Here is a 16042-nt window from a genome sequence, read left to right on the forward strand (position 1 = left end):
ATTTTCTACCCACTAGGGCTTTAGTCTCTGGCCATATTGCTTAGTTTTGCTTTTTTCCTCTCTCTTTTGTTCTTCCTGATCCCCAAATTCTTGTTCACTTCTTAAGGGGAACAGTTACGTTATCCTTGTTTTTTCCTCCCCACCCATGTCCTCAAAGCCTCACCTTTTACCCCAAGGGGCCTATCAAGGTATTTTCCTAAACAATGACACTTCCTTTCCTAAAAGGAACTCTGGTGCCAGCTGATAAAACAATAACTTCTCTTATCTGCTACAACAATGACAAGGTTGCCAAATCATGTTTATTTTTTGGGAGATCTGACATTAGTTGGGTCTTCTGGCCAATGAGAAAAGTAACTCTGGTTTCCAGCCATTATGTCAATTGATTTGATGCTCACAAGTTTGGGAGAAAAAATAGGTAGTTCTGATTAGCCCATTTTATGAGGAAAAGTGGTGTTCAGAAGTGTTTGGTGACTGTTGAATAAGCTTCTGAGCTAGAGCTTGAACCTTGATCTCAGCTCATTCAATTCTGTTTCCCTTGAGAGTTTTCATGAAGACAGAAAATATCTCTTGTTTGTTAGTCAAGTGAGCTGTTTTGAGAATGAACTTGGTGCCCCTTTGTAGAAGGTCAAAAGAGACACGGGTTATTTGACAGATAGGTTTTTGCATAAGTGCTGGAGGAAAAGATAAGCTGTCAGCAAATGCTTTTCTGTGTTGAGACTGAAATGTTATTCCCCCAAGATAACTATCTGAGGCTGTTGAGAATGGCTAAGGGTAGGGAGGGGTCCAGCAGGGCTGCTGGGACCCACTTCTCAAGGCCTCTCCCTGCCAGGGACACCAAATCCTCTCCTCTCACATCTGTACCCTATCCTCTTCCAAGGCCCACGTTCTATTCCCAAACATCCGCTGGAAAGCCACCCCTGCCAGCCACACAGGACTGCATCTCTCTCTCCTGGGAATCCACTGGCAATTGCTCTCTGCTTTGCACCATTTGTGTGTCCTAGATCAGTGACTTTCAAAACTGGTTGATTGTGACCCACAGAGAAAAACACATATTTTATCTTGTATCTCAGGACACACACACCACCCTCTCCCTCTCTCTCTCTCACACAGAGCAATACACACATGTATACTACTGAACAAAGTTTCATACACAGATACTCACCTTTATTTTGTGTTTCTACTTAATTCTGTTCTATTCTGTTGCTGGTTGCAAATCACTCAATCAATTTCATGACCCACTAAGAATAAGTACTCTTAAACTCTCAGCAATTCAGAGTGTGGTGTTGTATTGTATACCGCAGCCCACCTCCCCCATCTCCCTCTCTACGGCTTCTGAGTTTTGAGTTCAGTTACCTTCATATGGCAGCTGAATACTCCCAGCAACTTCTCATTAGCCTCCTTGCCCTTCGTCTCTCTCTCTTTTCCAACCTCCCCATGAATTTTTCTCAAATGCAATTTTCATTTGATCACTCTGATGCTTAAACACCTCCTGAGGCTTTCCATGGCTTAAAAGTGCATTCCAGCCTCCTGGTGTGGCTCAGGGGTTGAGTGTGGACCCAGGAACCAAGAGGTCACACGGATCGATTCCTGGTCAGGGCACATGCCCAGGTTGCAGGCTCGATCCCCAGTAGGGGATGTGCAGGAGGCCGCCGATTGATGTCTCTCTCTCACCGATGTTTCTCTCTCTCTATCCCTCTCCCTTCCCCTCGCTCTAAAAATCAGTAAAAACATATTTTTAAAAGCAGTGCATTCCAAATAAGTAGCCTAAGTATAAGATCCCTTGCAGACCTCTGTCCACTCGCCACCTTCTCCTTGGTTTCAGCAACTTAAGGACTTACGGATTTCCTCCCCATCCACACCAACACCATGCCAGTGTCCTTCTCAGTGACTTTGCACATGCTGTTCCCTGCCTGGAATGCCTCCTCTCTCTTCTTTGGTGGAAAATTGCTTTTACTCCAAGAACTCAGATGACTAGAAAGAAGGAAATCCTGCCATTTATGACAAAATGGACGTTGAAGGCTTTACGTTTAATGAGATAAGCCAGACAGAGAGAGACAAATATTGCATGATAGCACTTCTATGTGGAATCTTAATAGTGGTTACTAGTGAAGGGGCGGGGGTGGGGTGGAGGTGGGGGGCATGTTGGTCAAAGGATACAACTTGTGGTAAGTACATTCTGGAGATCTAATGCCCAGCAATGTGATTATAGTCAACAGTGTATTACATGCTTCAAAAATGCTGAGAGACCAGATCTTAAATGCCCTCAGCACAAAAAAGAAATGCGAATTATGAGACAGAATGAAAGTGTTGCTCTAGTTGGTTTGGGTCAGTGGATAGAGTGTTGGCCTGCGGACCAAAGGGTCCCAGGTTCAATTCCAGTCAAGGACATGTACCTTGGTTGCAGGCTCCTCCCCAGCCCGGGACCTGGTCGTGGCTTGTGCAGGAGGCAAACAATCGATGTGTTTCTCTCACATAGATGTTTCTCTATGTCTTTCCCTCTCCCTTCTACTCTCCCTAAATATCAATGGAAAAATATCCTCGGGTGAGGATAACAACAGCAGAAAAAGAAAGTCTTAGCTAATACTATGGTGGTCATCATATTGCAATATATAAATGTATCAAATCAAATTCTTGTGCACAATGTCATATATCACTTACATCTCAATAAATACAGAATAGAACTCAGATTGCCTGTCACCATGAGGTCTTCCTCTGTCTTCTGTGCTTGGCTCTGTATATGGCTCTGATACAGTCCCTACTGTACTGAATTGTAATTACTTATTCAAGCATCTGCATCCCTCAGTAAGCCAAGGTCAGTGTCTTGCGTATCTCAATCTGTTCTATGTCACTGGCACCTAATGTACTAATGTAATGTCATTGTCCAACAGATGTTAATTAAAAATTAGCAAAAGGACACAGTTTTTCAGTTCCATATCATTAATTAAATTTCTCCCATTTTATATGATCTTAGTCTTTCTGGCCATTTTACTGATCCAGTTACATACTACACATGTGCACAAGCATGCATTCATGTGCGCATGTTGAGGGGAGTGGAGAGGGTGGATTTTGGAAATAACAGTCTATCTGTAGTTCCTGATGCACATTATGTCCACCCCAGCCAGAAGTATTTTTTAAAATATATTTTTTATTGATTTCAGAGAGGAAGGGAGAGGGAGAGATAGAAACATCAATGATGAGAACCATTGATCGGCTGCCTCATGCAGGCCCCCAACTGGGAATCTAGTTTGTAACCTGGTCATGTGCCCTTGACCAGAATTGAACTCAGAACCCTTCAGTCTGCAGGCCAACGCTCTATCTACTGAGCCAAACCTGCTAGGGCTCAGCCAGAAGTATTTATTGCCCAGGGGAACATCATGATTCTGATAGCAGAAATTTTCTTTTTAAGGTCATGGCTGAGACAATAGTTTGAAATCCAAGAGTTTTGATTTGAAGAGGAGAAAGGGCTCCGTGGCACAGGAAGCAGGTCACAGGGTTTATGCCACAAGCAGTAGACGGGGACAGGGATCGGTGAAGAGCCCGTGTACCCTGCTCCTCCACAGGCAGGATCAGGATGTGGGCCACTTGGAGTGGGAGGAGGTCAGTGAGTGGGACCAGACCTGGAAGGATCAGGGAAGGCTAAGTCAGCCTCCAGTGGACCAAGGGCAAGCTCAGCCCAGGCCCCAGTGTAAATCTCTTGCCACTTTTGCTTGTGCAGAGATCCATGTGCGCTGTGCATCTCAGTGGTGGGGAGCTGGGAGTCTCCTGCCAGGACCCTCCCTGTCAAGTATCCAATAGAAGTGACACCTGTCCAGAATCTGTTCACCCCATCCAACTACCCACGTGAGTGTGGGGGCATGCGGTCCAGAGGGGCAGTGATGATAGGGGAGGAAAAGGCCCATGACCCATGCCTTGGTGAACCGAACAGAGCAAGCCTGAGGTTCCATCCCAAGGGAAACAGTTGGTGGCAAATCCTAAGCTTTCACATGTCTTTGGAATATCTTTTATTTTAAATCCTCATCTGAGGATAGTCTTTCCACTGATTCTTTTTTTTAGAGTGGGAGGAAGGGAGGAGGGCGGAGAGAGAGAGAAACATTGATGTGAGAGACACATGGATCGGTTGCCTCCCACATGTGCCCGGGGCCGGGGATTGAACCCTGGACCCTTCAGTTCTCAGGCCCATGCTCTAACCACTGAGCAACCGGCCAGGGATGGAATAGCTTTAAAACTAGAAAGTACCCTCCTCTCTTATTGAAAAAGGTTATTATGGAAAAATGCAGCTATTAAAAAAGTATAGAATTTATCTGTTATCCCATCACCCTGAGATAACTACTGGGGTCTTCCCAGTTCTCCCAAACATTTTCTCTGCACTGCATGGAATTTCAATTGTAAAGTAGAGTAGAAGATCATTGAGAGCAAGAACCACATCTTGGTCATTTCCTTAGTCCCAGCACCTAGGATAATACTTGGTGTAGAAAAGGCACTTGATAAAATCCTTTTGAATGGAGACTGTCTCAAATCTTCCAGCAGGCGAGGGGCGGTGGGGAGAGGGAGACTAACCCATTGCCATTATCATTGCAGATGGTTTAGCCAAAGGACGAACAAATGTGTGAGAGGCTGGTGGGGGACGAGTTAGGGTGGGCGACCCTCGGGTGCGTGGGGACTTTCACGTGACAGTGCCAAGCAGCCCCACGGGGCAGCCAGGTGTTTCCGTGATGCAAGAACACAAGTGTTCTAAGAAGCCCTGCCTCTGTCAGCAAGTCCAGGGGACACTTACTAAGCAGGTGCGGCCAGCATTGTCTCAGGTCCCCTGTTGGGGGTGGTGCTGGTTTGAGAGAGCTACAAAGAACCTTGCCCACCTCTGCGGAGGGCCCATCTGTTGGCAGCGGGTGCCTCATCTCCCACCCCAGCTCTGGTTCCATGTCTGGGAGCTCTTCCTCTTCCCCCTCCTCATGCACCCACGTCCGGGACCCAAGATGCCCATTCTGAAGTCTGCCCTGACCACTGCCCCACCTCCCGACCCCCATCTGCCCTTGGGCCGCTGCCTCACCAGCTCCTACCCGGCTCCTTGTTTCAGGGCTGTCCTCAACCCTCTCCCCCTCGCAGCTGCCATTCCTGGTTCCAGTCCTTCCTTGGCTCCCCATCTAGGACTCAGGGCTTCGGAGGCCTGGCTGTGACCCCGGGGCTGTATCCGCGCCTGGGATGCCGCTCCTGTTTCTCTCATCAGGAACTTCCCGGACACTGAGCCCTGAGCGGACTGGAGCTGCTGCGGACAGCACTGGCCTGAACCCCTGCTCCTCCCCCTCCCCCACTTCCTCCCCTCCCTTCAAGTTCCTGGCTTTTCCTTCAGCCACCTCCTCGGCCCCAAGCCTAATCTAATTGCAGACTCTTCAGGCTCCTCCCTGTCATTGTCCCTCGGTGGGAAAGTTGCTCAAGGTCACATCACAGGTCAGGGGCTGGGCTGGGACCAGAGCCTACATCCAGCCCCTTTCCAACTACTCAGGGCAGGTGAGGTGAGCGCCCTCCTCTGGCCGCTCCTTGGAGACAGGTCAGGGCAGAGTCAGCTGCCCCCTTTAGAGTGAGTGTCCTTTCTCCTAGACTTGGGACCTTTCACATCCTGGCTATTCTGTGTGCCTGCTTGGTCATGAGTCCCCGGTGCCTCTGGTTGGGTCATTAATTCTGGGGTGGGGTGGGGTGGCAGGTGGCAGAAGAGACCCAGTTAGGAAAAATGGGCTTGATAGGAAGGCCACAATCTGCCACCTGCTGGCTAGAGTCAAGCTCCTAGCAATCTCCTCCTGGTCCTTGAATCTTGCCTTAAGCCAGTGGTTCTCAACCTTCCTAATGCCGCGACCGTTTAATACAGTTCCTCATGTTGTGGTGACCCCCAATTTCATTGTTACAAATTGAACATAAATAAAGCATAGTGATTCATCACAAAAACAATATGTAATTATATATGTGTTTTACGATGGTCTTAGGCGACCCCTGTGAAAGGGTCGTTCGACCCCCAAAGGGGTCGCGACCCACGGGTTGAGAACCGCTGCCTTAAGCACTGTGACCTTGAAATCTGGGATCTCTGTCCTCATCTTCCTCCTCCCACGTGGGCCCCTCCTTTTCATTGTCCCTGCTTCCATCACTCAATCTGGTCACCCCGTTCACATTAGCACCCCAGTCCCAGGGATCTGAGTAGGAAGAGGGCTGGGGCTAGGGCAATACTCAACCCAAAGGGACTATGGGCTAAAGAGGGGGGCGGGGGGGAGGTGTTCCAGGCAGTGTGACAGCCAGGTCTAAGGGAGAGGTTGCGACAGGGCTTCCTACAACTCCTCATACCCGATCCTGTAGATGTTCACTTTGTGTCTCTAAGGAAGGCTGACCCATTTGTGTTTGTTACCGAATTAAAATTCCAAGGAAAGTCAGCCTTCAGGTTGTTCCCAAGTAGAAACGCTCATGCACAGAATACGAGGAGCTTCTGCCAACACCCCAGACAGACGCTCTCCCCTCTCCCTCCCTGCACCACCGGCCTGCAATCCCCAGGCGGGCCAAGGAGGGAGGAAGGGGAGGGAGGTGGGAATGCTTCCTGTGGTCCAGGGAAGTGTCAGCTCTGCTTCGTGAAGCGAGGCTGAGGGCTGGTGGTGCTGTGTGTGTGTGTGGGGGGGGGGGGGGGGGGTGTTTCAGTATGAAGTCATTGCCCACAGGGAGGAAGCTGCCACGTTTGGCACAGTCCACTGGCAGTCTGGGGTGTTTGCCCAGTACCAGGAGAGAGTCTGAAAATGCCCAGGTCCATCCTGGGATCTCAGGAGGCTGGCTGGATGAGAACCTGGGAGTCAGCAGATCCCACCACTGCCTACTCCACACTGAGCCAGAGGGTAAAGCTCACTCCAGGGGCTGCTAGATGACACGATGCCCATGGAATGACCACTGACCAGGGCCCCTCAAGGGCAGGCCTGATTCTTTCCTGTCTCTGAGCTCCCAGCACCCAGGACTGAGTAGATCCAGCTACTCTAGTGTGTTAGACTGAGTTGAAAATCCAAGTAGGTGTTGGTGGTGGTGGTGGGGCGGGGGGGGGGGGGGGGGCAGGCCAAGGGGTTCAAGGCATAACCAGGAAGGACCTCCCATAGAAGAGGAGTTTAGCCTATGTCCTCACTGGAGATAAGAGGGGAGCAAGCACCTGGTGGGGAACATAGCAGTAAGGACAGGTTCAAAGAGCCAGAGGGACCTGCTATCCTCCACTGTCACAATAACCAAAGCCGTGTGGTGAGCGAGGCCATAACTGGCAGCAGGATCAGCGTAACAGACCAGGCATGATATACTTTAGTACATGGAGAACCACGGGACACACGGACAGCCAAGGTGGAATTGTCCCTACTTAACAAGTGCAGTTGGGAAAACGAGCTACTTGGGGGAGAATCACATTTGACCCTGATCTTGGACAATTTGCCATAATGAGTAATGATTAAAGAGCTGCCCAGTTAAGCTCAGAACTGGGGATTGGGTGGGACTGAGACACACATGAGACAGGTCACCTGGTCTGTTTCCCTGCTCCCTGAGTCCAGGCGGTGGTTGGTGTGTGTGTGCATGTGTGTGTGTGTATGTGTGTGTGTGTGTGTGTGTGTGTGTCAGAGGCAGAGAAGCCTCAGTCAAGGAACCAGCTCTGTCTTCCTCAGCCTCCCGGAAGGAGCTTATGAAGGCCAGACTCTCAGTGACTTTGCGAGCTCAGGACTTCGTGAACTGATCAGGCGGAAACTCCGGGAGTGTCCTTGCTCAAATGCATGTTTAGCAAAAGTGCTTTTCTGCACCACACCCTGGAGGAAGCCATCCTGCCGCTCCCCTTCTCCTGTTACACTTCTCCTTTACACCACTCGTGCTAGCCCGTGGGTGGTCTTGGGGATTTGTCCCATTCTCCTAACTGCTGGTATAACAGACACTTAAGTGTTAGACCAGGAAGGGACCCTAACGCTGTCTTATCACCTCATTTTAGAGATGGCGAAAGTGAGGCCAGAGAGAAGTGAATGACTCAATGTCACACACCCGGTTAGAGGCAGAGCTGGGCCTCGGGCAACCCCTCCCAGTTTCCGGTGTCTTGCCCACTGCTCCTCGGCAGCTCTTTATTCATTTCCTCTCCAGCCCTCTCTTCTAAGGCTTTCGTTGCTTTCCTCTGGCTCTTCTGAGTTTTCTGTGGTGTCCACGCTGCTATGTGCCTGTCCATTTTGCAGCCTGACAACTCTGCTCCATGACAACCCTGGCTTGGCGAGAGATGAGGGTGTCCCAGTGGCTGCTCAGCCCTCCCCCCAGGACAGACTTGGCCCAGCACTAAGACTGGCTGGAGGCTGGGAGCACGTGCCTTCTCGGGCTCCGGCTCATTAGAGCCACATCCCTGTATGTCTTCCCCACTACACCAGCTGAGTGACCTTGAGCATGCCACCATTCTGAACCTGACTGCTTTCTTGAAAATGGGGACAATATTAGACTATACCTAGAGCTGCTGTGAATGAAGATCAACAGTCAAGTACATGGGATAGTGCTTTGTGAACCGAAATATCATTCCAGTGTGAAATGTTGGTGTCCCCCAGATCTCAACATAGGGCTGGTACAGAGCAGATGCCTGCTGACTAATTGTAGAACAGTGGGGGCTATTTTGACACCCTAGGGCAGTGATGGCGAACCTTTTGAGGTCAGAGTGTCAGCATTTTGAAAAACCCTAACTTAACTCTGGTGCCGTGTCACATATAGAAATTTTGTGATATTTGCAACCATAGTAAAACAAAGACTTAAATTTTTGATATTTATTTTATATATTTAAATGCCATTTAACAAAGAAAAATCAACCAGAAAAATGAGTTCGCGTGTCGTAGGTTCGCCATCACTGCCCTAGGGGATACTGGGAGATATCTGAAGACATTTTCGTTTATCACAATCGGACAGGGGTTGCTGTGGCATCTGATTGGTGGAGGCCAGCGATGCTGCTGAACATCTTACAGTGCACAGGACAGCCCTCACAGTAAAGCATTATCTGGCTCCAAATGTCAATAGTGCTGAGAGTCAGAAGCCTTCGGAGGTGAATGAGAGTGTGAAATTACATCCGCAGATACAGATGTGGTCTGCTGTCCCAGAAGGGCAAAGGCGCTGGGCTGGGGAGTTGGCCATCAAGATACCGTGGTAACCAAGAGCGGGAAGCACCCGGGGTGCAGTGACATGGCCATGCCCGGGTTGATAAGTTGAAAACATTTTATTTCAATTCTATCCTTGGGAGGCAGCATAAATAATCACAGAAAGACCGCAAAGGTCAATGGGGGAGAAAAAAAGCTCAAGAAGTGTGGGGAGGAGGAGATGAGAGCTAACACTGTCTAGCTGCAGGGGGCTGGGGGAGAGGAGACCCTGCTTCAGCCGGCCCAGAGGGTGGAAAGGTCATGGAGAAAAACCCCAGGGGTCGAGGGCTTTCCCTGCCCAGGGTTCCTGGAGGGAACCCTGACCACTGTGGGTGGATGTTCCGCAGTGGCCATGGGCAAAGCAGGTGTGGAGCACAATGTGTCTAGTAGATCCTAGCCAGCGAGAGAGAAGGATGGACATCCATTTCTTGATTCCCGGGCCAGATCTCACCCCAAACTGTGACTTTTCTGAGAAGAACAGTGTTTATGGACACTGTGGGTAGTGGGAAATGGAGAAAAGAAACAAAAAGAGAATGTGTAGACCAGATGAAAGGTGGTGTCTCAAGAGTCCTGTGACCTCAGGCCACTTCTCAGTCTCTTCATCTGCAGAATGGAAGGAGTGCTCCCCACCCCTGGAGCGGATGCGAGATTCAAATGAGATCTGATGTGTCCAAGAACTGTGTAAACTTTAAAGTGCAATACCGACGGGAGGGACTGTGGTCATTCTACAAGCGTAAGGCTGAGAGTGGCTGAGATAACAGCGGCGAGAGACACACAGAGCATCATCCACCCCTTGAAGCAGACACCCCTGCTCTGCCTTCCCCAGGGCCTGACTCCACCCTCCTCAGCCTCACTTCCAGGAGGAAGAGGCCTCATCTGAGAGGGAGTCCCCTGGGGCGGGGGGCAGGGCACGGGGGCCAGGGAGATGGAGGGGCACTGAGTGTGAGGGGCCTCAACTAGGCAGTGTGACACATTGGCACTACTGGTGTTGGGCAGACGGTAGAAGTGGCTTCCAGTTTCATTCTCCACAGATACTTGGGCACCGGTGAAGCCCCCAGGGATTGGCATCTTGATGCAGTGGGAAGGGCCCTGGCACGTTCTGAACACCCTAGGTCCCGGGTCCACTGTTGACCTGTTAGGTGACTGAGTGTCATTTCTCTCCAGTGCACAACCCTCAGTTCTGTCACTTGTGAAATGACATCATTCCCTACCCTGCCTGCCTCCCAAATCAAATGGGAAAAGGGTATTGCAAGAGCGTTGAAGAGAATCTTGGGAAGGCAAGGGGTCATTATGGCCTTGGCGAGCAATCCTCTTAATTCCCTGAAGACAAGAGAGAGGGGGCAAGAGACAGAAAGGAGCGAGGCTGCTTGCAACCCTTGTCAGGTGAATCTGGCTTCCAGGGCTGCAGAGGCGGGAGGGGAGGGGAGAACAGGTGACACCTGCCATCCAGCCCTTACAGTGTGGTCCATCAGGGATGCGGGGAGCTCCGCAGTGGTGCTGAGATGTCCTGACAGCAGCCTCCTTTGCAAGGGAAAAGTTCCAGTTCTAAGTCTACTGGGGTCTGCTTTCCTCCTCTGCTCCCTGGTCCACGGAGGGCACCCCCCAGGGAATCCGTGGTCTTTGCCCAGCAGGGGGAAGCCGAGATTCTGGAGGTGGCAGGAAAAGGGGCTGCCAGCGGGGTCCTCTAGGAGAGCCTGGGGACTCCTATTAGCATGAGGTCAAGAGGTCAAAGATCAGCTTCCAGTCTTGCGGCGGCAGGCGGGGCCCTCAGGCTCTCCCCAGCTCCCCTTCAGGTGCTGTCTCTGGGGTCACAGGATAAGGGGGAGTTAAGGGACGAGTAGAAACAATGGAGAGATCGGCGTAGAAAGCAGCCCCGCGGACAGCTAGCAGTTCTTGGGGCTGTTGCGCAAGTTCTTCAGTTCCAGCTGGAGCTGCCGAATGCGGATGTCCTTCTGCGCCAGCTCCTCTTTCAAACGCCGAATCTCATCCTGCTGCCGGAAGAACATGCGGAGGAGCTGGGTGGGCCAAGAGAAGAGAGGCCACGAGGGCCGGGGCGGGGCGGAGAAAGGAGGTGAGAAGGTGATTTCCTGAATGGGTAACCTCCACATCCCCCTCCCGTCCCCGCTCCTGGGCTGCCCATACAGCCTCAGCCCCGCTCCCCCCGCCCCCCACCTTCCACTGCTCCCCCCTGTAGTGTCCCAGGTGACTGATGTCACCACAACTCTCCCTCCCCGACGACGCAGCTCACTGCTCCCACTTTCCCCTGTGAGGTAGGGAAGAACATAGACCTGCCCCGGGCCATTTCCAAATATCCCAAACCTAACACTTTTAGTTGCCATTCTGAATGGAAACCTTTCTAAAATGCTTGCTTCAGGAGGCGCAGGATACAGATGGAATCCAGCTTTTTCCCCTGCTGACATGGAACCATCACAGGTACACCAAAGTTTGCCCAGGGCAGTGATCCAGTTGCTGGCGTGGGCACAGGCAAAGACAGACCCTCACTTAGGCGACCGCTTGCATTAACCTGCCTCTCCATTTCTTCTGTAAAACAGACTGACAGATGCCCACCGGACCCTGCGGCCTGGAAGGCGGTGGCTACTGGAGGACCCCACACGCTTGAGTTGAATCGTACCAACAAGCAGTTGGGTTCCTCCTCAAACTTCCTGGGGAGGGTCGCATTTGCTCTTGCAATTGCATACTTCAATTCGATATGCTATAAACTGCTGAAATGTGAGTACAAAAGACAGGTACTGTCCTATATAAACTAAGGTGAATGGTTTAAAAAATCTTGGTAAAGGCGATGCTGAAAATGCTGCTGCTGAATGAGTGAGCTGTGAGTGATGTAACCACAAAAGACAGGGACTTTCTCCATCTGGGTTGTGTGAGCGTGGTTACATGCATATAGAAACTTCTTACACATTTGTCAAAACTTATGGAGCTGTATACTATAAAGGATGAATTTTACCACAGGTGAATGAAAACCCAATAAAGTTGTCTTTTTAAAAAACTGGGGAAAACTTTGAAAAAAACGAGGGTTTTGTTTTCAGATGGACTTTAAGTTCTTGTTCTATGTATAAGAAACTGGAAATTGGAGTTAAGATGTGATTATTTGAGAAAAACATAGCAGAGTTCATCCAGGGATGTTCTCAAAGAAACAGTCTTGGCCCTGCATCAAAAAATGTTGGATGAATGTATATGTTGTAAATGAAAACAAGTGGTTTGAAGAATGTATATGTCATTTTTATGATTTCCTCCTTTAATGGATTTTTTTAAAAATACCAACAAACCAGTCCTGGTTTTGTCTGAGGGAAGATATGTTATTTGCTCATACACACGCCTGTGCCTTCCAAATTCTCAAAATTTCTTTGCACACTTTTTTCAACTTTTGTTTAAAAAGACTTTATTGAGGTATAATTGACATTCCATAAATGTCACCTATTTTAAATGTACAATTCAGTGATTTTTGGTGAAGTTACAGAGTTGTGCAACTGTAAGCCTCCTCCCTCGTGTCAGCCACCAGTCATCGCTTTACACTTAGATCAACGTGTCTACTGTTTAAGGTCCCATTTTCTAACTGGCTGCTTCCAAGCTGCTGCGAAGATTAAAACTGTGGGTGAAACCGGAGTTAGCAGGCTCTGAGCGAATTTCTTCCCAATGAGGATAGTGCACAGGCTTTAGTGCAGGGAGACTGTGGCATCTGTTTTATCTGCTCTGAGACCCCCCCCCCCCCCCCTTTTTAAGTAACATATTTTGCTCAGGAGCTTTTATTTTATTTTTATGTATTTTTATTGATTTCAGAGAGGAAGGGAGATGGAGAGAGAGAGATAGAAACATCAATGATGAGAGAGAATCTTTGACCAGCTGCCTTCTGCATGCACCCTTCTGGGGATCAAGCCCGAAACCCGGCATGTGCCCTTGACTGGACTTGAACCTGGGACCCTTCATTCCGCAGGCCGACTCTCTATCCACTGAGCCAAACCAGCTAGGGCCAGAGATTCTTTATCCTTCTCCAGGTCCTCAGTTCTGATTCATATAGACAAGTCTATAGCTAAATGGTATTTGATTTAAATACTAGTCAACCCTGCCTTCTCCACACCAGTACTAGAACTGAGCTCAGGCTCCTGATATGGCCCAGATGGGCTAGCAAAGCAAATCAGGTACCTTTACCTTCTCAAGGTACACACACACAAACTTTTAATAGAAAATGCCAAACATATACAAAAGTAAAAAGAATAGCACCATGAATCTCCAAGCTCTCATCAGTCAGCTTCAACAAATGGCATGTGTTACTGCTTTTCCTCCTTGTTATCCACCTATTCTTGGTATCTGCTTCTGCCCACTTCTCCTGCACGCCGCCCGCCCCCCCCCCCCCCCCCCCCCCCACTTTCAGGGATTATTTAGAAGCAAATCCCATTTATCACATGATTCCATCCAGCCCTAGAAATCTCAACATCCCTCCATAATGGCACATAAACATATATAACAATTACCAGTTTGCCTGTCAATTTCCACTTTAAAACTATGAGGTCCCAGAGGTCAGGAATGGTATTATTTTTATGAATAACTAGAGGCCAAATGCACGAAATTCGTGCAAGAATAGGCCTTCCTTCCCCTGTCTGCCGGTACCAGCTTCCCTCTAGCACTCGGGACCTGGGGTTCCCTCACAGCCCCAGTTTCGTCTGGAAGGTCGTCCAGAAGGATGTCTGATCTAATTAGCATATTATGCTTTTATTATTATAGATGGTGGCAATCATAAGTTGGTGTGACAAGAAGCCTCTAAGGTGGCCCCCCATTGTTATCCTCTTCCCTCAAGGATCGAATGGACCTAATGATTTTCAAATGAGTAGAATATGGCAGAAGTAATAGGATGTCACTTCCAAGGTTAGACCACCAAAGGGCTGTGGCACCCATCTTAGACACCCCTCTTCCTCACTCACTCCGAGGGAAGCCAGTGCCATGTTGTGAGCTGCCCTATGGAGAGGTCCATGTGGCAAGGCCCTGAGGGGGGCACCTCTGGCCGACAGCCATGAGAAACTGAGATTCTCAATCCAACAACCTGGGAGGACGTGAGTCCTGCCAGCAACCAGGTGAATGAACTTGGAAGTAGATGAGCCACCAGGTGCGACTGCAGTTCTGGCTGATACTTCACACCCTCTTGAGCAGGGGTCCTCAAACTTTTTAAACAGGGGGCCAGTTCACTGTCCCTCAGACCGTTGGAGGGCCGGACAATAGTTTAAAAAAAAAACTATGAACAAATTCCTATGCACACTGCACATATCTTATTTTGAAGTAAAAAAACAAAACGGGAACAAATACAATATTTGTATTTGCATGTGGCCCGCGGGCCGTAGTTTGAGGACCCCTGCTCTTGAGAGACCTTGAGCCACAGGCACCCACAGAAACTATGAGATAACAAATGTGTGTGGGTTTAAGTCACTGAGTTTTGGGGTAATTTGTTACATGGCAATAGATAGCTAATCGTCAGCCTAGTTGAGCACTTGATGTGAGCCAGGGAGAGCTGATCTCTTTCACGCTCACAGCATCTCATATCCCCATTTTGCCATGAGGAAAGGGACTTAGAAAGATCAGGAAACTTGTTCGGGCACAGCCAGGAAATGGGAGAGCCAGATGCCAATGCAGGTGGGTCTACGCAGCCATCTCCACCTCAGCTGCAGCAAGCCAAGTGCTGGCACACGGTGGGCGTTCTGTGAGTCCTGGCTGAGCTAAACTGTATTGGCACCACAGACTGAGGGTGTGGTTAGAAAGAGAAGCCCTTGGGGGCATGGACAGGGCCCAGTGACGACTGCTCCTGAATACTCCCAGGGCAAATGGTACAAAGAGCATTTCCATAGACATCCAGTGTCTTCCACAGAAGAGGAAATTGTCAGATCTCATCAGTGCTCCAGCGCCAGGAAGGAAGGCAGTGCTGTAATGCACGGGGCTGGCTTTCCTCTGTGAGTCAGGAATTTGTGTCTCCTGTACCACCAAATGACAGCAACATTCTGCAGTGGATTCACGAGGAGACTGTGAGTCCACAGGTGACTGTGTGGGTTAGTGAATGTGAGGGTTGGGGGAGGGGTATCAATATCCCTGTGATATCCCAGCCTCTATTTACAGGGGTCAGAGGCAATGGAAGCCAACAGCAGGCTACTGATGGTGTTTGTCTCAGAAAGAAAAAGGCTTCAGGACGGAGCTGGCTTAAAGGCCTGACCCCCTAATTGAAATGTAAAGGCCTCACTCTTCCAGGGCCTGTGGAGGTAATAACTTATACTCCTTACCTCGTTCTCTGTCCTGGGCGGGACGTTTTCTAATAAATCTATCCCATTGACCACAACGCTCTTCTTTTCTTTGATAGGAGCCTTAAATACCATTTTTGAGGACTTCTTATAACCTTCTTTCAAAGACATCAGCACGGGATCTAAGAAAGGCAAGGGACATATTCTCACTGACGATGGATGGACTGAGTCAGCCTCTGCTTGACGGCTGGCCAAGTGTGAGGGAAGTTCCAACAGGAGGAAGTGCGGGGAAATGGGGTGAGCAAGACTGAAGGCAAAGCCCTCACACTCTTACCTCTTTCATGAAGCCCACCCCTTGCGGTACTTACCTCGGTTGATGCCTCCCAGCCATTCATCAGGGGTCAGAGCTGGTTCCGTGCCTGGCGTCATGGGGTAAATGTCTTCCTGGTAGGAATCTGACTATAATGGGGGGAGCGGAAGAGGGAATAGATGGGGGTGGGCAGCTGAGAAAACCCCTGCTCTGCAGTCAGACTTTTTTCCTCGCTGACCTTCAATCATGTTACCTGCTTTCCTGCCTCCAAGCCTTTGTATTCACAGTGTCTCCCACTCGGAATTCCCACCCTGAGTTCATTAGCAAACAACACCGCCCCCACCTTGGAATGG

At 49.7% G+C, this 16042-nt stretch overlaps 1 protein-coding gene across 1 annotated transcript in view; it reads right to left on the reverse strand.

Annotated features, from left to right (window-relative positions):
• Nucleotides 1-8770: 8770 nt before the first annotated feature.
• Nucleotides 8771-16042, reverse strand: part of CORO2B (coronin 2B) — a 41330-nt gene continuing 34058 nt past the window's right edge. Inside the window, 3 exon segments of the mRNA XM_070402808.1 lie at nt 8771-11158; nt 15422-15561; nt 15748-15838. Coding sequence (XP_070258909.1) covers nt 11027-11158; nt 15422-15561; nt 15748-15838 — 363 coding nt within the window. The 3' untranslated portion in view covers nt 8771-11026.

The sequence above is a fragment of the Myotis yumanensis genome, unplaced genomic scaffold (genome assembly GCF_028538775.1).
Source record: "Myotis yumanensis isolate MYYU_CA2020_CCGP unplaced genomic scaffold, mMyoYum1.0.hap1 SCAF_1, whole genome shotgun sequence".
NCBI lineage: Eukaryota > Metazoa > Chordata > Mammalia > Chiroptera > Vespertilionidae > Myotis > Myotis yumanensis.